The sequence below is a fragment of the Callithrix jacchus genome, chromosome 2 (genome assembly GCF_049354715.1).
Source record: "Callithrix jacchus isolate 240 chromosome 2, calJac240_pri, whole genome shotgun sequence".
NCBI classification, from domain to species: domain Eukaryota; kingdom Metazoa; phylum Chordata; class Mammalia; order Primates; family Cebidae; genus Callithrix; species Callithrix jacchus.
This window is the reverse complement of record NC_133503.1, coordinates 107,604,235-107,619,796: the sequence shown is the minus strand read 5'-3', so window position 1 is coordinate 107,619,796 and position 15,562 is coordinate 107,604,235. Positions and strand designations below refer to the sequence as shown.

The 15,562-nt window shown below is 42.8% G+C and overlaps 2 protein-coding genes across 29 annotated transcripts in view; one reads left to right on the top strand and one right to left on the bottom strand.

Annotated features, from left to right (window-relative positions):
• Positions 1-1,805: 1,805 nt before the first annotated feature.
• On the bottom strand, positions 1,806-5,374 carry LOC144581415 (uncharacterized). Of its 2 annotated transcripts, none has more exons than XM_078365117.1 (2): positions 4,712-5,374; positions 1,806-3,235 (listed from the first exon to the last, which is right to left on the bottom strand). In XM_078365117.1, the coding sequence occupies exon 2, from the start codon at positions 3,140-3,142 to the stop codon at positions 2,603-2,605; it is 540 nt and encodes a 179-aa protein (XP_078221243.1). In that variant the 5' UTR covers positions 3,143-3,235; positions 4,712-5,374; the 3' UTR covers positions 1,806-2,602. The 2 variants fall into 2 exon arrangements, with proteins under 2 accessions (XP_078221243.1, XP_078221244.1); XM_078365118.1 differs by lacking the exon at positions 4,712-5,374 and adding an exon at positions 3,622-3,736 and having other exon boundaries at positions 2,471-3,235.
• PAM (peptidylglycine alpha-amidating monooxygenase) overlaps positions 4,356-15,562 on the top strand; it is a 289,959-nt gene continuing 278,752 nt past the window's right edge. For 23 of the 27 annotated variants that reach the window (XM_078365116.1, XM_035291164.3, XM_002744737.7 and 20 more), the window contains exon 1: positions 4,356-4,399. The gene's annotated coding sequence lies outside the window, so the exon portion shown is untranslated. Of the gene's footprint in view, positions 4,524-15,562 lie in introns of all 27 variants that reach the window. The other 4 variants (XM_078365112.1, XM_078365109.1, XM_078365105.1 and 1 more) reach the window with 1 other exon arrangement.

Below are 15,562 nucleotides of genomic sequence, written 5' to 3'. Positions count from 1 at the left end.
AGAGCTGAAGTGGCAGGATTTTTAAAGCTCCCCAGGTGATTCTAATATGTAGATAAGATTGAGAATCACTATGTTTAGCCAGTAGTAATGAAACTTATTTTTCTCCTCTGAATAACGGCATTGTGTGGAGTTAGAGGAGCCAATTTCTGCAGAATGTGGGATATATGAATCATAATTAGGCCCTCTAAGTGTCAACCACAGTCTGGGCAGGGAACACCTGTGGAGCAAGGAATTAAAAATGAATGATACCCTTTATACTGTAATGATAATGCATTCTACTCTCTAAGAGAAGCTATTAAAATATTACCCTTAAGATTTTTTTTTTCAAATCTGTTTTAACGTGTCACAAGAGAAAGTAATATGGGGTATTCAAGAAGGTTCTGTGTACTTAACTCGGCAGAGCTTTCTGCAAAATATTTTGTTATTTTATTTATGTGTGCCTCATGTAGTGATAGAGGGGAGAATGTGAGTGGGCCTGAGAAGAGAGAAAGAGATTTCACATTTGCATTACATCAAGGAAGTTCAACTTGTTCTAACTACCCCTTATTGCACTTTCAAATCTTGAGATCTGTTTGATGCATAGATTTCATCAACGCTCACCTCATTTAAATGGTAATTTATGTCCTTAGAATACCATTTCTAGCTTTGTTCTCGTGCACACCCCTGGAGCTGATCAGAGTCTGGTGATCCCTTTGTTTTCAAAGGAAACTTCATGTTCACACTCTCGCTATAAAGCTTAGTAGAATAAGACCAGAAAACGGTCTCATAGTGTTTCTGCCAGCTAATGAGGAAAATTTTTCCTCCTATGTATATCATGATAGGTAATTGAATTAGTACTCCAGTAGGAAAGGGTTTGCTCTTTCATACTTCTATAGTCTTTTCTTAACACCATGAAATTAAAGACATGCCAGCATGCAGCTGTGTATTCCTGATCAATTTCAAATAAGCAATGTAGTACATTATTGCTTTTATGTGCTTTTATAGCACATGCTGTGCAAGATAATTGACTCCATGACAGATGTCTATATTTCAGAGGAAAATTTATTTGTTAAAGAACAAACATGTATTACTTTAACATGAGGCTATTCATTATATGACCCACAAGGTGCTTTTTGACAACTTGTAAATTGAAATTAATATTTTCTCTTGTAGTTCTTAATATGCATAAGCAAATTTTACTGTTTGATATTAACCATTTTGAAGCTTATTCTGCTACTTGAATGTAACCCTCTGTACTCTTAGATCATGTTTGAAGTGCTGTGAAATGAGGAAAGGTGCATTTTTTTTTTTTAATTTTCAAAGAAGCCTATAGGCCTGAACTGTTGCCAAGTTGTTCAGAGTATGTTCTGTCTATCAGACCCATCTTTATATAAATGACTAAAAGAAAGGTCTAAAAATAAAGGGTGCAGGAAGTATTTTACATGAATCCTCCTTTACTCTCTCACTTCTGCTTGAAATGTCACTCTTTTTCAAGACAAACACTAGTAGGAAATAGCATCTGAAGTCCCTAACACTTTTGTGTGAGGTAAATTGGCTTGGAGAACAGGCAGTATTAGGTGGACATGGCTGCCATGAAAGAAAACTGAAAAAAAGAGGGAGGTTTACAAAGGAATGTCCATCTCCATCTCCTTTTAACACTGCCTGAGACCAATTCTGCTGCCTATAAATAAACCCTTCCATTCTTTTTAGCTGCCAGAATTTCTCCAGGAAGAAACTAGACCCTTTATCCTCATCAGCTGACTGGTCACCTTTTGCAGTAAGATTATAAAATTAAAATAATCAATACAGAGAGATTACCATATTCAGAAAGGATATAAGTTTAATAAGGTTCTTTCAAGGACTATTTTTCTTTTAATGAGAAGAAAAGGAGAAATTTTGTTCAGGCAGGCCCCTTCTAGCCTCTTGAACTCTCAGTGACCTAGCCTTTTGAGCATTAGAGGAAATAAGCAGGGGGGAAAGAGATATTATAATTAAATTGGATGTAGTATTTTTGTAAGTAAAACTGGGACACTAAGGACTAGTCTTGTAACGAAACAGAATGCAGAGATAACTTCAGGTGGGGTGGACCCCTGAGGAGAGTGAAAAGGGAGGCTTCTCCTCACCTAAGTGGAGGTGTTTGGCTCCATTGCTCAAGCTGGCCTGCACACAGAATGTAATGCCTTGAGGCTGTAATTCTGAGGCTCTGAGGCAAGGCACACTACTCGGTGTCTGACAGTACAGCTAAAATTGGCTGTGCCAACCAGGAACTTGAAGACGTGTGAGGTCACCATCAGGTTACATTTAGAAGTGCTGTCCCAACTACTCTCACACATATTTTAAGGCAAAAAATATAGTCACCCACTAACCCACTAAAATAATCTTGGCACAAAAATGTACTGTATTGAACTTAAAAAAAAAGAGAGAGAGAGAAAGGAAGAAACCACTAAATGCTATAGCCCAGGACTCCCGCCCATCCACATTTTCTTCTCTCTCTCTCTCACACCACACACACACACACACACACACACACGCACACACACACGTCGTATTTAAGGGAGGGTCTCAGGTGCTTGCTTTCCTTAGTAACCCAGACCAAGAGGAAGAGATGTGAGTTAGGAGATGCCTAAAGATGAAGAACAGCCCGAGGATCCGTAAACAGACTCAGCTCCGGGTCTTCTCGCACCTTGTCAGAATCAGTTTCCAGAATGAATTTCTCATCACCGGCGGAGAGCTTAGGGTCATCTGCCTGCCTTGGAATTTGGGTTGGGAAGTAGAGCTCGTGGACGCATGCTCCAGGCCCTGACCAGTCTCCCCACTGCTCGCTAGGAATTTTGTTGGGAGGCTGTACAGATTTTCCAACTGATTGACAGCGAGCATCGGTGGTTTCCCAATGGAGAAACGAATTTTCTTTCTGGGAATCCCCCTCTAGCCTAAGGGTTTTGCCTCGTTTCCCACAGCTCCCCTCTCGCAAACCCCTTCGGTTCGTATCTTCTTTCCAGTCCACTGGCTTCCTCTTTACCTTCCTCAGTGTCACTTCTCCTAACCTCCCCGCTACCATACCAGGTTCCAAAAGGAAGGCGTTGTCTGGAAAGGCCGGGGCTCGGCGTTGGGGATCCGGAGCAGCTCGGGACCCGTGCTGCAGGGAGATGGGATGGGAGAGCATGGGGGAAGGGAGGATGGGACTCCCGGAGAAGGAGAGGCGGCTGGGCAGGCGTTGGGGATGGAAGAGGCGCGGTGAACGCACTCAGACGGTTACCTGCAGAAAGAGAAAGACCGTAGCAAATACCTGTCCTCAATTAAACGCGTATCAATATGTGTGTGGGGGTCAGTACTGCACATCATCAAACCTCTTGGGTATAAAACCTTCCTACTGGAACTCTCCAGCCCCGCCCCCACCAGGCCACCAGCGGCTCCCTGCTTTCTCCGGCTTTGGGGTGAGGCTAGGTGTGTGGGTGGCTCCAGAAAGAGTTCCCTGCCCGCAGTTTAGGAGCGAAGTGATCGGTGTATGCACACTAGGCCCTCTGGGGGGTTAAAAAGGTTTCCCAGAAAGGGATGGAGACGGAGGTGGGAAGCCAGGCTGAGAATGGGATACCAACCACCCTCCCCGGGTCGGAGGTGGGAGCTGCGAAGCATTGAGCAGACCTGATCTAGGTGGCCTGAATCTAGGGACCGGGCAAAGAAATGGTGTGAATAGAAATCACACATTTCCCACGCTTTCAGCCCCGGTGCTCTGCCCTCCACTCCAGTTCCATGCACTCAGTCAGGTCCCCAGGCAGGAACAAGAGCTGGGGGTCCAGGGGTCCTTCCTTCTCACGGGAAACGTTTTTCTGGCCCGAGACTGGGCGGAGAGAGAGTCGGACATTTTCCTCCTTCTCTCTCCAGACAGCTGGCGTGGCCACCTCGCAGGGCTGCTTCCAGGGACACGACACTCAGGCGGTCAGAGACTTTCAGGCCCGGCCTTCACTCCTTCCCAGGGCACTTGGACAAGAGTTCTAGCTCTTGGCTACGTCTGGCCCGCTCGTGAGTTCACACACCCAGCACACGCGATCCCCGCAGGGAAACCGCGGGAAGCTGCGCGGAATCGCAGGGGACTCGCCGGGGCTCCAATTCCCAAGCCCCGAGGCCCCTGCGCCCAAAGAGGCAGGGCGGAGCAAAGGCAGCCGGCGTGGAGGCAGCGAGAGCCGGGCTGGCCCGGGCGCCGCCCTAGGGGAGGGACTGAGAGCTGCCCCGTGAGTCTAGGAGGCACAGCGGACCCGCCGGGGCCCCGCGCGCGCGGAGAAGGAGCCCCCGCCACTGCCGTGCTCGCCGCGTGCTCATCCTGTCCCCGCCCAGGGAGCCGGAGCCTCCAACTAACTCCGCCCGCCGCTCCGCCGCCCGCAGGCTCCGGCTTCCGTCCCGGACAGAGCCCGTGGCCGCGCAGGTTGGTGTCGCTGCCGCAGCCGCCGCCGCCAGTGCGAGGCAGGCTGGGCAAGGGTGAGGGTGGGGGCGCAGAAGGGGGCCCGGTCCCGGGATCCTGCTGCCTCCAATTCCTGGCGCCCCAGGAGGTTGTGGCTTTTTCTCCAGGGCTGCCCGGGTCGGGGGTGGGGGGATGGGGTGGGGATCCTGCGAGGCGGCCAGGGAGGATTTTGGGGACTGAGCCAGCCTCGAATTTCCCAAATCTCTCTGACCACCATTAAGTCCCTGGCCAGTTTGTGAAGGGTCATCCCCCACCCCCCCGTCCCGTCCTTCTCACCTCCTCACTTCTCCTTGTGCCCTTATCCTAGGGGGTACATTTGTTCATTCGCCGCCTTTCTGCCCCCAACTTGGAGAACTCTCCTTGACAGCGAGAACGCCTTCTCGGTTCCCCGCCCGCCCTGGAATCTAGTTTGGGGAAGTAGAGGCCGCTGCGTAGTAGCGACCTGGGGTGTGGAGTAGGGGCGAGTGCCGGGAAGCAGTAGAAATTCTCTGCCCTCTTTCTTTCCCGTCCCTGCCCAGCTTTGCTCTCTTCCTGCTGTTTTGCCAAGCCTCGGAGTGTAATACGCGGGTGGAGGGCCATCGCCCAGGCAGAATGGAAAGTATCCACTTAGAATACTAGTTAAGTCTAGGTTCAGTCACCTTCCCAGCTGTGTCGCCTTTGGAACCCGCCGCATCTGAACCACTGTGTTATCATCTGCACAATATGCGTCAGTTCTGCCCGCCGCTGAGGGTAGTTGTGGGCTCCCTTGGGACGACTTAGGGTATTACGTGATCTTGAGCACGGTTTCTTGTCTCTTGCAGCTGCCTGATGGCAGGTCTTGTGTTCTGATCGTCTGAGTTCGGTCCTTTGGCTGAGATGTGATTATCTCCTTGGGTGATTTGGTCAGTAGCTTTGTTGGGCTAAAAGGCATGTGTTCCCGGAACTGGTCCTTAGGGTTCTGAGTTGAAATCGTCCCTTCCTCACCAATCCCTATGCACAAAGCTATGGGCCTTACATCCTGTGCCTCTTTGGTCATAGAAATTCAAATACAGGGAAGATCTTATTGGACTTTGTTTGCTTCAGATATTTCGCATTCTTTACAATCTCTTTTCTATACTGGGTGCAAATTTAAATGTGCTGCTAATTCTAATAATCCAGGAAGGAGACCTTCATTTTGGTAAAATCATACATTTAGCTCAAAGGACCTGTGACATATTGTTTGGGACTTTTCAGTTTATAATCACAGGCACAGAAAAACATAGTTCATACCGTTCTAGTTACTTTATGAAGCAAGTAAATGGCCTAAAAAAATCAGCTTTACTAGACGTGAAGGCTGCAGTGAACTGTGATTATACCACTGCACTCCAGCCTGGGTGATGGAGTGAGACCCTGTCTCAAAAATAAATAATCAGCTTTAGAATTGATATTAAATGATACACCCTGTTGTTCCTGCATTCCTGATTTAATAGGCATTTTCATTGTGTGATGCACTCTGCTATATTATTTAAAGATAGAAAGATATAGAGTATGTTTCTTGTCCTAAAGGGCTTTCCAACGTAACTTAAAGACTCTGTAGTTTTATTTCATATTTTTATATGAACATTCTTCTAATGATTATACATGGCAAACAGAATGAGGTCAAGAATGCATTATTAAAGGCTCTTTAAAATCATTTGGTGAGTTTACATAGTAGATTGGAACAAATAACAAGTTTACTAAGACATTGCTTTCTAAAATAAAATGTCATGTGTTTCGACTTCATCAAATAGAGCTGCACTTAGAAATAAAATGAAGTCTGCGTTTTTAGAATGAAAGCTCAGAAAAACATTTTATGCATGTATGATATGCTAATCAAATGTTAAAAGCTAGAGAAATTTTAATTCTTATGTCATTCAGCAAGTCAATAAAATTGGGGTGCCCTCATACAGTTTTTTCCTCAACTCCTTGAAGCTGGAAATTATAATGCCTAGAAAAGTATACAGAGATTTAATGTAAGATTTTTTTTTTTTTTTTTTTGAGATGGAGTTTCGCTCTTGTTACTCAGGCTGGAGTGCAATGGCAGGATCTCGGCTCACCACTACCTCCGCCTCCTGGGTTCAGGCAATTCTCCTGCCTCAGCCTCCTGAGTGGCTGGGATTACAGGCATGCGCCACCATGCCCAGCTAATTTTTTGTATTTTTAGTAGAGACGGAGTTTCACCATGTTGACCAGGATGGTCTCGATCTCTTGGCCTCGTGATCAACCCGCCTTGGCCTCCCAAAGTGCTGGGATTACAGGCGTGAGCCACCGCGCCTGGCCTAATGTAAGATTTTTAATAAGCTGGAGCTTGGACACTTAAAGGCCTGGTGGGTCCTGAAGTGACTCTGGAAATTTGACTTTAAGAGTTCCAAGACTTGGTGAGGCTGAGTGCGGTAGCTCATGCCTGTAATCCTAGCACTTTGAGAAGCTAAGGTGTGAGTATTGCCTGAACTCAGGAGTTAGAGCCTGGGCAACATAGTGAGACCTTGTCTCTACAAAAAATATTTTAAAATAAAAATTAAAAAGCCAGGTGTGGTGGTGTATGCTGATAGTCCCAGCTACTCAAGAGGCTGAGGGAGGATCTCTTGAATCTGGAAGGTTGAGGCTACAGTGAGCTGTGATCATGCCACCACACTCCAGACTTGGGCAGCAAAGAAAAAAGAAGGGTCTTAGTGAGAATTTTGCTTGTTTTTGAAACTTTTTTTTTTTTAGCTTGAGGCAAACAATGAGCATGAATTCCACCTGGAAAAGATTGACCAGGGACCTGAACTTTCTGCCTAAGCTGTATTTTGTTTGACTCAACCCCGATGCTCTTCTTTCTCCTAGCAAAAATTTATCTATCGGCTATGTGTAGAATTTCTTAGGCTTTACGTACAGGGCTTTGAGGGCTTTGATTGGACTCCCACATTAAGGCATGGCAGACTGAGGGGCACTCTGAGTGTTAACTTTACATCCTTATTGCTCCATACCTTTGTTTTTCTATTTGTGAAATGAGATTAAAGATCCTTGTTACTGCCCTGGAAACTGTGTCAGTTGGTGTAATAGCCATGAAAGCTTCTTGTGTGTATAAGAACTTTTTTTTACCATTTGAATTCTTTTCATCTGTAAAAGCTAATTATTAAAATCACAGACAGCTCAAAAGACAGGGGCTGTGAATAAAGTTGCTGTTGGTGTCATGTGCTCTCAAGTCTCCTGGCAGAAATGTCAGTCATCGTGTATCCCTACAATTGACTGTAGTATTGCAGGGAATAAGGCCTTCATCTTATCCAGGGTTTAATGGTTTAAATCTCCAGAATGGAAATAATGAAGTACTAACCCGAAAGGACTGTTGTCAGCATTAAGTGAGCTAATCCATGTGTGGTTCTTAGCACATTGCCAGTATATAGCTGTTGCTCTATGACTCAAGCAGTTATTTTAGTTTCTCCAGGGTAGGGGGAGAAGGGGAAGGAATGACACTTCAGTGGTCCGCATTTAAAAAATAAATACAAATATAAAAATATAAATACACTCTTCCCCAATATTTTGAAGTAGCCATTCCTCAGCTCACTTGTTTCATTCATTTGTGCAACATGTGTTTATTCAGCCCACAGCATGTGTTTGGCTTTTTCCTAGGCAGTGACATTCAGTGGTATTCATTCAAGACAGTCGTAGTCACTTTCTTATGACTTAAAAGTCTAGCGAGGGATGCAAATTTGTAAATAGAGAATTACAAATTTAGAAAGAAAATATTTATAAAATTATAATATTGTGTGATTCATGCCATGATAAGGGTAGTGCAGAGAACCTCAGAAGATATGATGGGATGGCAGGGTCCTGGGTAGGTAAGTGTCACACAGTGCATCATCTCATCCTAACTGGGTTGGTGGTGGTGAAGGTAAACTTTCTAGCGGCATGAATACATGAAGACCTGAAGCATGAGTGGCAGTTAGCAGCTAAAGAAGTGGGAAGATTGAAAGAGTATTCTAGACCAAAGGAAGCATGATGCTTTAGAATGGAAGCCAGGCAGAAAATGTAAAAGAATACATAGGTAAGAGCAGTAGGGAGAGGCGTGGCAATCTGGAGAATCCAGGCTGTCTAAAGGGAAAAGTAGATACTCAGTTTCAGCCAAGTATTGTCGGGTTGGGATACAGGCCAATTGTTGCCAGATGCCTTGATTTCTAAAGAGGAGCTTAAAATTCGTATTTTATAAATATGAAGTCTCCCAAATATGAAATAGCCCAAATGTTTTAAAAACTATTCTGTGGGCCAAACCAGATCAATCTGTAGTTGGAATTCAAACTACACTTTATGACCCCCACTTTATGACCTCTACATGTAAAAAAATGAGAGGCATTTAAGGTGGCTTACAGCATAAACCTTATGCAGACAAGCGAGCAAAGTGCTGCAGATAAGGCAGAGCCACCTCATTCAGGGCTTTGTGAACCTTGCTGAGGGGTGGCCTAATCCTAAGGACAGTGGGTGACGCTGAAGACTGAAACAAGATTAGATTTGTGTTACATGATACATTCTAGCTACTGTATAGAGAATGAGCGGGAGGAGGCACTAGTGGAAGAAGGCTAACCATTTGGAAGCTTACCGTGATCATAGGAAGAAATTAAGTATGGCTAAAAGCAAGGTACTCAAGCAGGAGGGAGATGAGTGGATTTCAGAGATATGTATGATACTCCTATGTTGGGATTTAATTCCACATTAGTCACTCAGACTTTTGCATGTCTTCTGAGCACAGGCATTTACTGCTTTCATCCCAGACTCTCTACTCAAAGACATGTGTATAGCACATAGTTTTGGAAGATAGAAATATTCTTTCCCTCTGGAGCAAAGGGCAGGTAGATTTCATTGTCCAGATTAAAATATTCAAGTACCCTAAGCTCAGGGTTTCCCCTTGACAATGCAAATCATTGAGTGTCCGCTTCACATCACATCAGGGGAACTGAGTCTCAAGAGGATGGCACAACTATGATGATACTACTGCTATTTTTGTGAGTAATCTAGTCCTTTGTTTCTGACCCTAGAATTTCCTGTCTTCTTGCAGCATTTTCATGAAACTGTGGCACACTAATTTTGTTAACCTGCAAGTAGGGTAAAAATCTCACAGCCTTAGTTATTGAGAGCCACTAGCCACATGATCTGTTTAAATTTAAGTTTAAATAAATTAAAATGAAATCAGATTTTAAAAATCCATTCCTTGGTTGCATGTGACTAGTGGCTACTGTACTGGGCAGAGGAGATGTAGAAAATTTCCATCACTGCAGAAAGTTGTATTGGACTTTGCTGGTTTAAAGCCTCAAATTTTGTTTGGTTGGTGAATAAGCAGAGACAGTAGAAGTTGTTGATTTTGACAGCATAAAAATGACATTTGGTTTCATGTTAGATTCATAGGACTTCCTTTAATATAGAGAAAATATTTCTGTTTGCATAGTCTATACAGTACTTAGTTCAGGCCTCTTGGGGGAAAAAAGTGAAAAAGTATCTTCAGTGTCAGTTTGGAGACTGGGCAGACTGGAACCATGTGGCAACAGAAGTTCTACATATAAACAGCATTACTCAAATCATATGTGACTGTGAGATTAGCATCTGTGCCCAAAGGAGCCTGAACTTCTGAATGCTGTCTTGAGCTTCATCTACTAACCATGCTTAACACAAAACGACAAGAGCTGCATATTAACAGTGGGGGTCTGGAGCATAGCCAGTCCGGCAGCACCTACACAATGCCTGCTGCAACCCAGCTGTGCTGACGTAGACTCACAGAAAGGGTGGAGGGCAGGAACAAGATTTCCAGATGGCTCTTGTTCAGAAAGTTTAAGATGATAGCTTCAAGAAAAGAGGGAACTGGACTCAACAATAGAAAATATAATACTTTAAAGCACAACTTTAAATGACACCACAGAATTAGGGAGAAATGCCAAGAAACAATCAAAGCAGCAGATCTGCTTTCCTATCAGACAGGAGAAGCTCATTTTTCGGAGGGTGTGGACCGCAAGTACTGGGAAGTGAATGTGCAGAGAATGATGGATCTAGCCAACAGTTGCAGTAACAAAGGACAGTTTTCACTTGCATTGAGTGTACAGTTGACTGCTGCATGTACAGCATAAGCAAAACGAAAACAGTGGTAGAAATAAATGAAAGTAAAGGCTGAGGCCCTTATGAAAGAATCCTATGACTACCTGTTTTTTTCCGTGGCTAAAAATGCCTTATCATAAATTTCATATATTGAGAATTTCACTTATTTATGCCAAAGTAAGCTTGTTTTAAAATAGTACTCATTTGTAGTACAATAAAATTTTACTTATGTAAAGATTAATTTGAGATTTTAAAAGTCTGAAGTTTAGAATATTTTAAAGATTGAATTTATTTTTAAGCACTTATATACATAACACCCGGAACCTGCCAGGGATGTTACCTTTCAGAACTCTTTTGAAGGGAAATTTTATGAAGATATAAGTTAATTTTGAATAGCATGATAATTGCTGCATGTAATTGGAAGCTTCGATAGTGTTTAAAGAAAACTTTTTGTAGGTTATATGTATACCTATTATTTACATTACTAATTACATCAACAAATCCTTATTTTCATAGACATTCCTTTCAAATTCAGTAAATTCTGGGAGAGCTGAGGTCATATGCTGTTAGGATTTGTATAAAGGTAGAGTCGCTTGCATAAAGCAGGCATTTGTTAACTAGTAGGATTTTTCTCCAATTAGTTTTAAAATGTTACTTTGCTAAAAGTCTTTTTCTTTTAATTGTGAATTTTGAAATCTTATTTTTGTAGGTGTAGAAAAGGCTTGTAACCCACCCCACAAATCCGCCTTCCTCAGCCCCTCTAAGTCTGGAAAAGTCACTTGTTCAGTGTGCTTTCATTTTTCCTTTCTCTTTTATTTGCCACAGTTCTTACCTGTGCATCAAGCTTGTATTGCCTTGTGCCTCTGTTCTCTTCATATAAACAGCATAAAATTGGGAATATTCATTGTCTGTTGCATTTCTGAAGATCAGAATTTTCCCCAGTTTCATGCTGTCGTTTCTCAGGCAGGGTGTGGTAAGTCATCTTTTGAAAACTGACTCCAGTAAAACTGGAGTGTGCTGTTGAAACTGTTGGTGTGCCCGCTTCAGAAACAAAACCAGGAGACTTGCTGTTTACTGCATGAGTCACATGGGTTACAATGAATGGAAGCAGTATTAGATTTTTTTTTTCAAGCTCATCAATGCTACATCTTATTTTAAAAGAAGCCTGAAATAAGGAAATAAATGTAAACTAATAAACTCCTTCTTTCCCTGGGGAGAAGCTAGAATTATATTGGTTCTCCTGTTTTGGGAATGAAGTAGTAACAATGAGGGTTAAAAAAATTAGGCCTTTTCCTTTAACCCATGATATCCTGTAGTGCTCAGAGCTTTCTAGTGTGTACATTTGCTCAAGCTGCGCATGAGTAACTTTAATCAGTAGTGAAGTGGTTCTTTCTGTTATGTGCCATTTCCTCTTTGGCCCCTGCCTCACTTAGCTATCACTGTATGCCTAATCGACCAGAGTGAAATGTTTTTAAAACATTTTCCAGGGAACGAGGGACTTTTTGCAGACTTGTTATAATAGAAAATGCCAAAGAGAGCAAAGTTTTAATGGTTTCTCTGCACAGATAAATGTTTCCAGAGCAGACTGATGATGAGTCAAGGAGCTGTTAATGGGATATGTAAATGTAACCTTTCACCTAGTTACTGTCACTACCTAAGTCATAACTACCTGGTGTCAGTAAATTGTTTGAACTAGTTCTTGTCTAGTTCCCTAATTAAACAGACTCTTTTGGTCCCATTATTATCCAGTCAATAGTCAGCACTGTTTCAGTTTGCACTGTCGTGCGCTCCTCTGCTCTCCTTCTGTTTAAATAATAGCTCTAAGTCCCATTATAGATTCTTACTAATATCTTTGCCTTCAGCTTTACCTCAGTATTAATGGGAAGATTTTTTTGATCTGTGTATTTGACAGTGACTTCTAGCTCTTAGGTTTCACTTATTTAACAAATTTTCATTCAGTGTCAGCCATGTACCTAGCAATATTCTCGACCCCAGAGATCCAATAGTGAGCAAAAAAATTCCCGGTCTGGATTATCATGAAGTGAAGAGTACAGGAGGAAGACAATCATTAATTAAATATACATACAACAACACATAATAATTATATATAATTACAAGCAGAGGTAAATGCTCTGAATAGAACAGTACAATTGTGTGGGCTTATATAATAGGAACCTGAGGAAGTAACACTTGATTGATATCTGAAGTGTGTGGAGGACAATGTGAGATAGGATAGGAAGAAAAGTGTTCCCGAAAGCAGACACAACTTCCATTTGTGCAGAGGCCCTTTACAGAAGGGAGTAGAATGAAATCAAGAAACTGAGGAGGATCAAGGGGAGCGAGGAGCTACTGTGAATGAGGCTGGACCCATTGGCTGGGGCCAGTCCACACAGGATTTTGCTGGCCATGTAAAGAATTTGGTTTTCCTCCTAAGAACAATGGAGTGTGTTTTAGGTAGGAGCAAGGGACTTGATGTGATATATGTTTTGGTAAGATCATCTGTGGGGTGTTAATTGGATCGGGATGTGAGAGTCAGTGGGGAGAAGTTGGGTGGCTCTTTTTAAATTTAATTTGAAATGACAGTGTGTACCTGTCTGGTGGTGGATACTGGGAAGTGGCAGTGAAGATGGTTCAAAAGTGTTTTGGGGGCATACCGTTCACTGAACTCAGGAATAAGTTGGGGTTTTCCTTTATTTATTCAACAATATTTAGTGACTCCTTACTTTATGCTCATCTCTGTGCCAGGCTCTAGAAATAAAACTGCGAACAATACATAAAATGTCCTTGAACTCATGGAGCTTACTTATTAATGGGAGTGACAGACAATCATTAAGTATAACATATATATATTAAAATATATATATAAAATAAATAAATATATATAATAGCAGGTGCTAATAAGTCCTACAAAGAAAAATTAGGCAGATAAGAGAATGGAGGATGAGAGTGGAGGGTCCTCTTAACAGAGGATAGTCAACAAAACCTCTTGAAGAGCTAGCCTTTGAGCAAAAACCCAGATGAAGTCGGGGAGCTAACTGTGCAGATTCTCTACCAAGCAGAGGTAACAGGTACAAGATATTGAGGCTGGAACAAAGGAATTATCCCTCTATATCCCCGCCACCAAAGAATACCAAGACCAATATGTCTGAAATACAGGGATTAGGTAGGAAAGGTGTCAAGAATGTCTTGCTGGTAGCTAAAACTTAAATCATCTATATAGGGGCATTATCTTCAGTCCTGATCAGTTTTTCAGAGTCCCATACTGTTATCAACTGTAATTCCAGGTTGCTCTGCCACTAAACTGGTTTTAACACAGCTACTAGAACAGCTTCCTTTACAGCAAACCCTGCTCAGATTCAGTGTCAGTGGTAACTGTACGTCTATCCTGTCAATGACAACCCCTTCATCAGCCCAGGTGAAAGTCCCCAACCTTACTTCAACCCCATATGCTGTTATAACCCTCTCTGTACTTCTCCAGTTATTCAGTTGAAGGCTTCCCTTCAACATTTGTTTAGGCTTTCCACATAATTTATTCTTTTTGGGGGGCATTGCTTTTATTCATCATGAAGCCTCTTTTCTTTCTATTGGCCTATTTCCATCACTTCCTTCAAGAGTGCACCCAGTTTCTTCAGATTTATTCCCAGCTCCTGGATCACAGAACCGCTCAGCCTACTCAGTCTATGTGATGTTATTTTTGTCCTTCTTCCTTGGGTCACTTGAAGAAGCACTACTTTTAAAGTGCCACCATTGTCCCGATTAAAATATTTATGATTGGCCGAGCACGGTGGCTCACACCTGTAATACCAGCACTTTGGGAGGTCGAGGCGGATGGATCACGAGGTCAAGAGATAGAGACCATCCTGGCCAACATGGCGAAACCTCGTCTCTACTAAAAATACAAAAATTAGCTGGGCATGATGGCACGTGCCAGTAATCCCAGCTACTCGGAGTCTGAGGCAGGAGAATTGCTTGAACCCAGAAGGCGGAGGTTGCAGTGAGCCAAGATCACACCACTGCGCTCCAGCCTGGTGCCTGGCGACACAGTGAGACTCTGTCTCAAAAAAAAAAAAATTATGATTGTATTCGTTTTCCTTAGAAAAGATTTGGTACCAGTAATTGCTCTGCCATGTATATATGTGACATTGTCCAAAACAGTCAACGTTCAGGATCCTCATCAATAAGATGAAGATACCCAGACTCCCTTCTTTCATTCAGTATAGTAGTGAAGAATAAATGAAGTAAAACATGTACAAAGCATTGTAAGCAAATGTAAGACATTAGTTTTAATATTTAAGGTGGGTGTATTTCATATCCTTATCTAAATTGCAGGTTCTTCACACCGTTTTACACAGTATACAGTCACGTACCTGTGTGCTGCAGGAATTCTGTGAGGATTCTTAAGCTTCCAGCCACACTAGGCAAGCTTGGGCCAAGTTTATCTACAGCCTGTGTATTAGTTTCCTGGAGTTGCCGTAGCAAAGCACCATAAACCGGGTGGCTTAAACCACAGAAATGTGTTGTCTGACAGTTCTATAACTAGAAGTCTAACATCAGTACATTGGCAGGCTTGGTTCTTTCTGAAGACTGTGAAGGAGAGCCTGTCCCATTCCTCTCTCTCGTGTTCTGATAGCCTCAGATGTTCTTTGGCTATACATGGTTCCTTATGTCTTGACTTCGTCTTTCCTGTCTTCCTCTTTGTGTGTCTGTCTCTGCGTCCAAGTTGCCCCTTTTTATAGGGACACAGTAATATTGTATTAAGGTCTGCCCTAATGATCTCATCTTAATGGGACACAACTCAACCTATATCATCATGATACAATACACATACAAAAAAGGGTAATCACAAATGTGGTGAATTAGTTCTGTGTTACTAAAATGGTAAATTAGGTGTAGAGCTTGTTTCCCACCTGGTACAAGGCAGCAGTCCCCAACGTTTTTAGCACCAGGGCCAGTATCTTGGAAGACAGTTTTTCCACTGACTGGGGTGCAGGATGGTTTTGGGATGATTCAAGTGCATTACATTGATTGTGCACTCTATTTTTATTATGACTCCATTGTAATATATAATAA

What these genes read in the sequence shown, in the direction of transcription:
- LOC144581415 (XM_078365117.1), bottom strand. Translation starts at nt 3,142, where the DNA reads ATGCTCTCCCATCCCATCTCCCTGCAGCACGGGTCCCGAGCTGCTCCG.